The 11,716-nt window shown below is 37.4% G+C and overlaps 1 protein-coding gene across 5 annotated transcripts in view; it reads right to left on the minus strand.

Moving 5' to 3' along the window:
* Positions 1-6,917: 6,917 nt before the first annotated feature.
* SREK1 (splicing regulatory glutamic acid and lysine rich protein 1) overlaps positions 6,918-11,716 on the minus strand; it is a 41,273-nt gene continuing 36,474 nt past the window's right edge. For 4 of the 5 annotated variants that reach the window (XM_045285299.1, XM_004703563.2, XM_045285300.1 and 1 more), the window contains exons 11-12: positions 10,700-10,844; positions 6,918-9,382 (exon numbers count right to left, since the gene is read on the minus strand). In XM_045285299.1, the coding sequence (XP_045141234.1) occupies positions 9,233-9,382; positions 10,700-10,844 (295 nt within the window). In that variant the 3' untranslated portion in view covers positions 6,918-9,232. The remainder of the gene's footprint in view (positions 9,383-10,699; positions 10,845-11,716) is intronic. The other variant, XM_030888915.2, reaches the window with a different exon arrangement.

Genomic DNA, 11,716 nt, shown 5'->3' on the forward strand with positions numbered 1-11,716 from the left:
GCATTAGGTAAAACCTGCTGTACAAGACCTCTTTAATAAAAGTGTTGAAAAACAAGGAGGTTACATTGAGAACGTACAGCTGACCCAAGCTATGGTGTTTTCAATCACCTCAAACATATATGTGAAAGCTGGACATGGAATAAGGAAGATTAAAGAACAAACTATGCATTTGAATTATGGTGCTAGGGAAGAATATTGAAAGAATCATGGACTGCCAAACGAACAAAAACCTGTCTGGGAAGAAGTACAGCCAGAAGGCTCCTTAGAAGCAAGGATGGAGAGACTTTGTCTCACATGGAAAAAGAAGAAGACCCTCAATAACATGGATTAACATAGTGGCTCAACAATGGGCTCAAGCACACTGGCATAGGACTGGGCAGTGTTTCGTTTTGTTGTTGTACATAGGTCACTACACATCAGAACCAAACTCTACGGCACCTAACAATTAACTGGTTTTTTCCAATGGCTTTTAGGATCTTCCCACACCCCCAACAGGATAATTTTATTAAAAAGTAAATCTATTATCATACTACTTAAGAGGTTAAGTAGTAACCCATCCACTACCACTGAGTCAATTCTGAATCAGTAACCCTACACAAGGCAGAACTGCCCCATAGTGTGTCAATACTTGTCAAGCTTTATGGAAACTGCCATATCTTTTTCCCATGAAGTAAGTGGCTGGTAGGTTCAAACCATTAACCCTTGAGTCAGCAATTGAGTGCTTAGCTACTTTGCAACCAGGGTTCCTACTTCAGAAATTAATCAGTATTCTTTCATATAAAGTTAATGCTATTACACAAGGATGTTTTACCTGGAAGTCTTGTCAAATGTGGCTACTACTCCATCCTAGCATTCTTCTAAAAAGTCCTGTAGAGAAGAGTATGTATAAGTGTGCACTATAAGCATGAGTGCACATTTTAAAGACCTTCCCTTTCCAAGTCTACTTTCCCATGTAATCACATTAGAAAACCAAAATGACTTCATGGCCATCTGGCCCCTAGCAGAAGACAGCTCCAACAGCTGGCCTATACCAATAGGCATAAGATAAAATGCTCCCAACCATTAGCCATCCGAGAAATGTAAAGCAACCAAGAGATACCACCTAACACCCTTGAAGATAGTCCAAATCAGAAAACCTGAGAGCAACGAATGTTGCAGGGGATGCGGCGAAATAGGAACTCTCCACTGCTGATGATTATATAGATACATACACCCTCCATGGAAAGCAATCTGGTGAGATTTAAAGCAAATGAAAATTGAGTTACCTTATGACCCAGCAATCCCTCCACTGGGCATATACCCAGAAGAAGTAAGAAATAGACCATGACCAGTTGTCTGCGCTCCAATGTTTATTGTGGCGCAATTCACAATCACAAGGAATTGGAAACCACCTAAATTTCCATTGATAGACAGTGGATTAGAAAACTCTGGCACATACACACAAGGGAGTACGATGCATCACTAAAAAGCACTGGTGATCCAATGAAGCACATGGTCTCCTGGGAAGAGTTGGAGGAAATCATGCTTAGTGAAGTTAGTCAATCACAAAAGGCCAAGTACAACATAAGTCCATTGAGGTTAAGTAAAATCAACACAGTAGGTATAGATGAAAAGTCATTTATCTCACACTATACGGATTGAGGTACAGGCAATCGGTTGGAGGACAGACCAAACCCAAGGATGGTACATGTCATTCCAACACAAAGGGGAGCGGGAGAGAAAGGGGGGGAAAGAGAGGGAGAAGATGACAGTGAGGGTGCAGGGCACTAATCCACCCAGGGGAAGGGTGTTGTTTATGTCTCCACAGCAATGGAAGTGTGAGTGCAGACCCCAACCACAAAGCACCAAACCTTGAGGGCAACATAACCACATGGGGCAACTCATGAAAAGAGTAGGCTACAGGGCTGGCCCCAATCAGAGCCAACCTGACCCCCTCCCCGGAACCCTGTGCTAGAGGACAACACTAAACCTACAGGTTGGGAAGAGGGGCCGGCCTGCCATGCCCATACAGCAGCAAACCAAGAAGGAAATAGAGAGTGAGGGACTAGACCCCATACTGACACCAAGCCCTGAGGATGACATACCTGCATGGAGCTGCTAAAGCAGAGATGACTGTAGGGCCCCAAACAGCTCAAGACATGATGTCTCCTCGTTGCAGCATATCATGACACAAAACAATACTGGGGACACATGGCAGGGAGTAAATCCAGTCTGACTCCCCCATCCCTACAATGGGGCAAACCAAGAAGGGTACTTAACAGATCAGCAATGGGAGCAAAGCCAAGCCACAAAGCCCGAGGAGTCCCAAAAATAGTCTTCAGGCTAGGAGGGGGCAGTTCCCAGAACCCTCTGGGACCAGTGTGGAGATAGTCATAAAGGTTTGTTTTCTGTTTTGTCTCCATTATTGTTTTGTCTACCTATAGAAGATAGGAATGGGAAGCAAACTCAAGGAGAAAGCAATGGGTTCCAGGGGAACGTGGGGGGAGGAGGGAGTGAGGGTGGAGGGGAACTGTGAGCAAACAATGCCACAGACAGGGGAACAACTAGGGAATTAAAATCGATGAGGACGATGTAGAGATCCAGGGGGTGTTGGAGCAACAGCAATGTAGGTGAGAGGAAGTAATGAGAGGCAGAAAGTGGTTGAGCATGATAGTGGGACAGAAGGAAGGTAAAACAAAACAGAGGAAAGATCTAGGAAGCTATGGATAGAGGTATACACATAGATGTGTACACCTGCAAATATATTTGTTCATAAAAACAGGGGTATTGGCCTATGTACATATATTTATTTGATAATATATTAAGGAAGTAGGTGGACTTTGGGGCCTCTGCTCAAACCCTCCCTCAATGCAAGAACATTTTATTCTAACCACCTGGCATTCTGTGATGCTCACCCTCCCAAGTAGATCACTGTAGACAAAATGGGTGTGGTGCATAAGCAAATGTGATAAAGAAAACTGATGGTGCCCAGCTATTAAAAGATATAATGTCTGGGGTCTTAAAGGCTTGTATTAAACGAGCAGCCATCTAGCAGAGAAGCAACAAGCCCACATGGAAGCACACCAGCCTGTGTGATCATTAGGTGTTGATGGAATCAGGTAACAGGCATCAAAGACCCAAAACACACATGTTGAGAACAAGGGGGTTGAAAACAGAGACCTAAAACCCATCTGTAGACAATAGGACATCCCCTCAAAGAAGGGTCACAAGGAAGGGATGAGTCAACCAGGATGCAGTATAGCACTGATGAAATACTTAATGAGGCGTCCTTACCTCCCAATATCATAACCCCCGTCCTGCCTTTCAGTTCTGGCTAGACCGGAGCATGTACACTGGTACAGATCAGAGCTCACAACACAAGGAACCCAGGTCAGATAAACCCCTCAGGAACAAAAATGGGAGTAGCGATACCAGGAAGGTAGAGGAAAATGTGGGGAGAGGAGGCAGAGGGAACCGATTGCAATAATCAACGAACAACAGAATTGTGGGTGAAGGGAGACAGCAGATGTTTTAAGACATGAAAATAATAATTTATAATTTATCAAGGCTTCATGAGGGTGGGAAAAAAGATGAGCTGATACCAAGGGCTCAAATAGACAATGTTTAGAAAATGATGATGGCAGCATATGTATAAATATGCTTGATACAATTGATGTATGGATTGTTTTAAGAGCTCACAATAAAATGATCTTTAAAAAAAACAGCTTGACTATAGAGAAACCATAAACTCATCATCGATGCCATCAGTTCATGTAAGCTTCTAAATTCAAATACCTGACAGGTTAATGTTTTCCTTGATGACGCACTTTTGACTAATAGGTTATCTCACTGAAATGACCAGTGGACACCCGACTGATTCATCAAATGTAGGGGGCTACACTTCGGCTGAGAGCAAAGGTATTCCACCTGCTGTTAAACACCAGGCAATGACCGTTTCTATTGTACAAATGTCACAGTGGGCAAAAGGGAGATTCAGAGCAGCTCCCATTTAGAACGCTACAAAAATTTTAGCATATGACTATGCGATAGAAAGATTGCCAAATGCTTACAAAACTCAATCTTAGTTAACTGAACAACATATAGTAGTAAAATTTTCAAAAATATTTAAACACTTTAAGGAACATATGCATTTGTTCTATTGCCGAATGGAAGAGGCTATTATCACCTTTCCATTATAAAAATAAGCTGTAAATACCCAAATTAGTGGCAAGATTGTAAGACTGAATCTTATTAAAAATATAGCAACATAATGGCTGCAACAATCAATAACTTTTTACTAGTACCATTTAAAAGGGCTATTCACATATACACCACCTAACCAGTATCTTTAGGTTCACATTTGAAATTCTTCCCTTGACTATCCATAGCATCATGTAAAAGATCCTGTTCTATTAAGCTAATTAGGATTAAGAAGGGAAATTATTTGACTATTTACCTGCATACACAGCTCATTAAATCGTCTGTGAAAATTGGGAAATTCTTCCCCATGTTTGTGGCTTACCAGTACGCTTAAGTCTTTTTTCAATACTATTTTCATGAGTTTAAACCTAGAGTTGAGTTAACAATGTCTATCTAGCAGATAAAATTCAATGGAGTGAATTATTACTCTATTCCTGGGAATTAAGATAAAATATGCTTGCTTGTTTAATTGTTCCATGACATTGAATTGATTCTGACTCAAAGCAACAAAGTACTTACTGCCCCTGTGGGTTTGCGAGATTGGAGCCCATGACAGGAATAGAAAGCCTCAGCTTTTTATTTTTCAAACTGCTGATGTTGTAGTTAGCAGCCAATGCATTATCCACTATGCCACCAGGGCCAAGCATAAGATGAAGAGAAATCTACTTATTAGGTAGTAAACTCAATTGATTGAATATGGACCATTACATTTTAAATGAGTTCTTAAGCAAAATCACCAATAAAAGTACAATTTAAAAAATCAGCCACAACCCCAAAATTTAGGGAAATTTTAAGGTTATTTTACTACAAATGTACTACATTCTTGCTTCCAGTAATATAATTGAGCCCTGTAAAAGCCTTGTTTAAAATTGAAAAATAATTTTAATTAGTAAATAAACACAAGAAAATATGCAATTTTCCTGATTCTTAAATGCTTCCTCCACCCAACTACCATGACCCCAATTCTACCTTACATATCCGGCTGGACTGGAGGAGGTGCACTGGCACAGACAGGAACTGGAAATACAGTGAACCCAGGACAGATGAACCCCCCAGGACCAGTGGAGAGAGTGGCGATGGCGGGAGGGTGGAGGGAAGGAGAGGGAGAAAGGGGGAACAGAGGACAAGGTCTACATGTGGCCTCCTCCCTGGGGGACGGACAGCGGAGAAGTGGGTGAGGGAGACGTGGGATGGGGTAAGATATGATAAAATAATAATAAATTATAAATTATCGGGGATCGGGGGGAGTGGAGAGGGGGAAATGAGCTGACACCAGGGGCTCAAGTGGAAAGTGAGTGTCGTAAGAATGATGAAGTCAACATATGTACTAAAGTGCTGGACACAGATGACGTATGTACAGATTGTGATGAGTTGTATGAGCCCCTAATAAAATGATTTTTTTTTAATTGAAAACAATTTTAATTAGTAAACACAAGAAAATACTAAATATGTAAATTGTGAAAATAAAAATGTTAGTACATAAGGTCCACATTTGCTTTACTTTGTGGAAATGGCTCAATTTCAGAAGCCACTCAGTTAAAACAAGGTATTATCCTCTAGTGAAATATAAGGACTGATTTACTGAAATAAATTATTCAATTCATCTTTCCAAAAGCAGTCATCTTAATTGCTAAAGTTTAAATTTTTGAATTTGCTAATGAAGGGGGGGGAAACTCTTAGAAGACCATTACTATCTATACATACAATCCTTAAAATCTGAGTATCTTCAGTAGAGAACAAATTTGGATCAAATTTATTTTTTTAAGATAAAGACAAATGGAAGAAAAAAAAGATGAAGACAAATGTTTATACTGAGGATCCTGAAAACAGCACAAAAGAAACTATTTTGACCAAAAAAAATTGTTAAGTATTTTAAATTGTTAAAATGTAAGCCTTTGATACTTAAGATTAACACAGTATATGTTAAATTTCAATAAAAGCACTTTGAACATGAGGGAAATTACAAGTTGACTAGCGTTTACAGTCATTATTAAATAAAAAATCCTATGGAGATAGTTGCTAAAATTCAGAGTTGTATACTTTCCTATTTCCAGAAAAGGGATTTAATTACTTCTGAAGAACATGCTGCATCACGCTGAGACCAAGGGTGCCAACAGAATCCAACTAAGATGATAACTAGCAGCTGCAATCTGAAGAACAGTATACAATCTCTGCACAAAAATCATTACAAGTTACCCAGCATAAAAGCTATCTTTGCCTTACCTCAAATATTCACGATAATATACACTTGGGATGTAAAAGCAATTGCTTTTATTAAAAAAAAAAACAAAGAAAATGGAAACAGATTTCAGAGAAAATATCTCTAAACCCTAGAAAGCTTGGCTTCAGTAACCAAAAACCCAAACTCACTTGACATTCCATTGACTCCAACTCGTAATGACTTTACAAGACAGATTAGAACTACCCCACTGAGTTACCACGGCTGTAAATCTTTATGGAAGCAGACTTCCTTCCTTATCTCTCTCAGACAGAGGGACTGGTGGATTTGAACCACCGACCTCTTGGTTAGCAACCAAGGTCCTTTAACAATTGTGTGACCAGGGCTCCCTTTGCTTCCATAAAGTCATGTAAAAATGTCAAATCCCACCTAATAGTTTCTTCCTAGTCCTTTTGAATTCGTATTCCCAATCCTATGCCAGTGCTTTTCAAGATCTGTGCAGTTATCTTAAAACTGAGTGAGTATCACCAGCAAGAATCAATAGCAGAAGCCAACTGAGTATGTTTCTACCAACACAAGAAAGATTTAATAGGGTCCAGAATACACGAAAACACTTAAAACTTATAAATGATTGTTTGATAGACACACACATGCCTTCCATGTCAAAACAATTTCTGCCAACTAAAACAAGAGCAGGGTGAAACTAAGATGTTGGGAAATACATAAACAAATATTTTCCTCTAAAATACTTAGCTTTATTAAAGAAAGTACTAAAAATAACAAAGATTCCAACATTTTTCTCTATTCTACGTACATATCATAAATTAAGACAGCTGTTGATGCAAGACACACATTCCTTCACAATCGTTCCATATGCACCCAAGCATTCTTGTATCAGAATACAGTTTACTAGCCAACCGCATGTGGTTGAATGATTACAATGACCATCTATAATCTATACTTTACACAGTAAAGCATTTCCCAAAATTTTAATGTACAGTGACAAAAAGGAAAAAAAAAAGCACGTGCATGCACGTGCGAACACACAATAATTCTGAACATATGAAGAGTGATTAAGCAGCTTCATAATCAAACTCAGCTTCATTGCAATAAGGACAATTTTCTCCGTCCTCCACCACACACTTAGGTTCCAATAGTATTAACATTAAAGAAAAATCAAGGAGAAAACAAGTAATTAACATATTCCTACTCAGCTTTTTAAACTATAAAAGTAACTATTCCCATGAGGTAAGGCAACTGAGTAATTTGATTGTATTAGGTTTCAATAAAATAATTATACTTGATTTTTTAAATAACACATTAATTAAAAGGTAATGACATTTTGGAAATGTAACAATAATGAAGAGTTCTGAAACAGTGAGTTGTTTAAAGTTTTGAGGAAACACTGGCAATGTTACCATTTTACTATTTACACACTTTCTGCAAAAAGTGAGCCTAAGGACGGATGACCTGTTTTTTAAACTCAAGTAAACATATCCTTAAACCTAAGATAAGTAACTGCATCTAAGAGGCAACTTTCAAAAGGTCTGTGGAAAAGTGAAATTCCAACATAATGGAATTTTCCCACAGACTTTTGGGAGCCCCCTCATAGACACTCAATCCTCCCTTTAGATATAATTTCTGAACATCATTTATGAGAAAATGATTGAGAGGTATTAAGGCCATCCAATGTCGGTAACTATGGAGTTTCCGTTAAGTAAAATTAAGAACATGCTTCATTTTCAATGATCACAGTATAAAACTGATGGTCCCAAAACTGCATTTCTGTTTCGAGCTCTAGGCATTCTTGAAAACAAGACTTCGCTCTCACAAAGGTAAGCTAAGTAAGCTCCTGGTACATATACCAGTTACACACTGCCCTATGGGTGCCAATGGAATGCCCACCCAGGTTCCATGTGAATAAAGAAACGAATAGGACATATAAAACTCTAGAAAAACAGTATACCACGTTTTAGAAGGCACTAAAGCTTCAGCTTGTGCTCCCAAAGCCCACTTTGAAAACCCAGTTTCCTTTTTATAAGGGCGCCTTTGCCACCTACAGCTGACAAGACACACTGTAATATTATTCATAAAAGGCTTGGAAATGTAAAGGAAGTTCAAAGGGAAATGCTCACTTTATGGGGAGACTGATTCTTCAAAACACTGAATACTAATGTTTTGCCATTAGTATTCAACACAATTGCTCTTCCTTTTGCAACAGAACAGTAGCATGCATTGCCGGTTGTTTTCTAATCCACATATTTAAGCAATTTTAGTTTGTAAAACTATTTTAAAGAAAAACCACTGTCCTAAACAGGAAGCAAAAGAAAACACAATAGTGAGAATTTTACACACTCACTGTAAATCCTGTGAAGTGTTACAACTTCGTACATACTTTGCACTTACAAGGATGTGGGTATATTTGCACCATTTCAAGCACATCATCAAACTGTATATAACGAAATTTTTAAAAAAGTAAAACAATACAAAATTCAGTAACGTGTTTGTTTGCTTTTTCTTGAAAGAGCCTTCAATGCGGACTTCTAGTCTCCATGGAGAGCACAAGTTTGGATCTTTCAGAGTCCATTTAGTTGCAATCCTTCTTGGCAAACACGAACAAACCACAACAAGTATGTCAACCACCATGGAAATGCACAGATTTCAGAAGATGAGGAGTTTGGGTAACTTCTGTAATTTTCATGATGTCCATGCTTTATTTTCTTACTCAGTAACAAGATGGGCACAAAGTCAACTAACAACTGAAAAAGCTGTTAGCTCATATCTGTATGTTTGATTGGATTTCCTACCGGTCTACATCTTGTTGAAAGAATTAAAGCTTTGGATTTGACTCCAGCATTGAGTTTAGAAGTGGATCTATACTGCTTCTACTTTTGCAGAGGGGCTTTCTTCGTTTGGCTGACAATTCCCATTTTGCTGTACTGGATTTTCCTCGGTCCTTGGGGTTTGCTTGTCATCAGCTTCTTTGTCTGCACTTAAGTCTGGTTCTTTATTGTGCTCCTTCTCCTACAACAAAGATTAAAATATACATTTAGTACTTTCCTCAAGAGTTCCCAGCTAATACTCTTACATATGGCTATGTTTAAAATTCTTTAACTTTATTTCTTATGTTAATAAAACTGGCTATTTTCTCCATTACTCTTTCATACAAAAAGAATATGCAAATCTATACCAACTTGTCCTTATGCTTCTCATAAAAGATGGACAATGTATAGATATTAGAATACTGTAGGGAACAAAAATTCTAAGGAAGTGTTCGATATTGTTGGCAAACTTGAAAAGGTGGGATTTTACTGAAAAGAGCGAGATGATTCCAAAAGATGCCAAAATACATTTGTAACAAAGCTACAAAAGAGGCAACATTAGAGGTATGTGACGTGGAAAAAAACATCAGCATTTTTCCTGCAAAGGCTATTGAAGAACAACCTGAACGCTGTTCGACTTTAAAGAATTAAATGGGACATGTAAAACATTACTTGCTTGGAGCGTAGTAAATGGGTAGTAAATGTCTAACATCAGAGTTAACGATGAAAAAGATCTATCATTATGAGTCAATAAAACTTTAAGATGATGCTTTGGATCTCACAATTAAAATAATTTACTAACATAAAGATACAAGTAAAAAAGGAGATCTGGTATAGTTTACAAGTACCTAAAAATTTTAAAATAACAAAAAAAACTCTCAAGCACATAGATGAGCAGTCGGGAAAGTAATAAGACTGAATTGGTAGGAGTGAAGCAAATGAAAATATGAGAAGAATGTTGCCCAAACTGAAGAATCTAACCAATGTTACTGATATGTAGAAATTGTTAAATGAGAACTTGTTATGCTGTATATTCTTTCAGCAAAAATTCAATATTTAAAAAAATTAAGGAAGTTTTTCAAAGTTGACTTGGTGAATATAATAACTGCTCTAATTACTCTCAGTAAACGAAATTTTAAATACATATTACATGTTAACGACACTAAGACATTGTGACCCTTAAGAAGATTTTACTCTAAAAAGATATCTATGCAAGAAACAATCTCAATTATTAATTACCATATATACTTGAGTATAAGCCGACCCGAAAATCAGCTGAGGCACCTAATTTTAACACGAAAACTTGGCTTACACTCGAGTATATACGGTATTTTAAAATTCACTACCTTCCAGTCAACTCCGACTCATAGTGAACTGACAGTACAAGGTAGAACTGCCTCTGTGGGTTTCTGCATCTGTAATTCTTTACAAGAATAGAGAAGCTAAAAAAAAAAGAATAGAGAAGCTTCTCTTCCTCCCAAATTATTTACAACCCAGACAATAAATGATGGTGGCTTACTTTAAGTGGCGTATTGTTTTTTTCCAACTTTTCCTTTACATCTTTGTCATTAGAACTCTTTCTCGCAGAGGTTGAACGTTCTCGCTCTCTTCTTTCACTGATGTGGTCCCTCTCTTTTTCTTTCTTCTTATCTTTCTTATTTCTGCTTTAAAATTTTGACAATATACCAATTAATTTCTAAAATATTAAATACCTAGTTATAGTTTTTGGAAATATTCTTAGCAGAGTATCTTAAACTGGTTTGATCAAGTACATATCAATGAGTTCTATAAACACACTTACTTAAAATAGCCCATTAAGTAGCCCTATCTCCAAATAATTTTTAAAGTTATTCTTAGAGGCCATCACACACAAAATATAATTTAAAATGTGTTAGTTCCAAAGTATTCACGGATTATTACCTACTATAAGTGGAATAAAATAAAAACCAAATAGTGTTAATATTTTTCCAATAATTAAATGAATAAGCAGAAAGAAACAAAACAGATAAAAAATCCTATGAGGGTCCCAAATGAGTAATAGCACAGTTTGGAACATCAAATAACCTACTGTATCACCTGCTTACCATACAAATTCATGAGCAAAGTTTAAGCAGAACACAAAATAAGTAAAATGTTTCATTAAAAAAAAAAGCCCTTATAATTAGAAAAGGTGGCACCCTCTTCTTATTAAAAGCCAGCCATAACACAGGATTCTGAACTTTTTCCTGATAATTATGAATAATCGAAAAATAGACACAAGATCAGTGGAACAAGTTCCAAGCTGTTAAGGAACTTTTTTTTTTTTACAGTAAACATGTTTTTTATTTTTGTTTATAATTTTTTTTCTTAAACATCAGGGGCTCATACAACTCTTATCACAATCCATACATACATCAATTGTGTAAAGCACATTTGTACATTCATTGCCCTCATCATTCTCAAAACATCTGCTCTCCACTTAAGCCCCTAACATCAGCTCATTTTTTTCTCCCCGCTCCCCCCTCCCTCATGAACCCATGATAATTTATAAATTATT

Source organism: Echinops telfairi, unplaced genomic scaffold, assembly GCF_000313985.2.
Source record: "Echinops telfairi isolate 266 unplaced genomic scaffold, ASM31398v2 ScPeMD7_7469;HRSCAF=8507_1, whole genome shotgun sequence".
Classification (NCBI taxonomy): domain Eukaryota; kingdom Metazoa; phylum Chordata; class Mammalia; order Afrosoricida; family Tenrecidae; genus Echinops; species Echinops telfairi.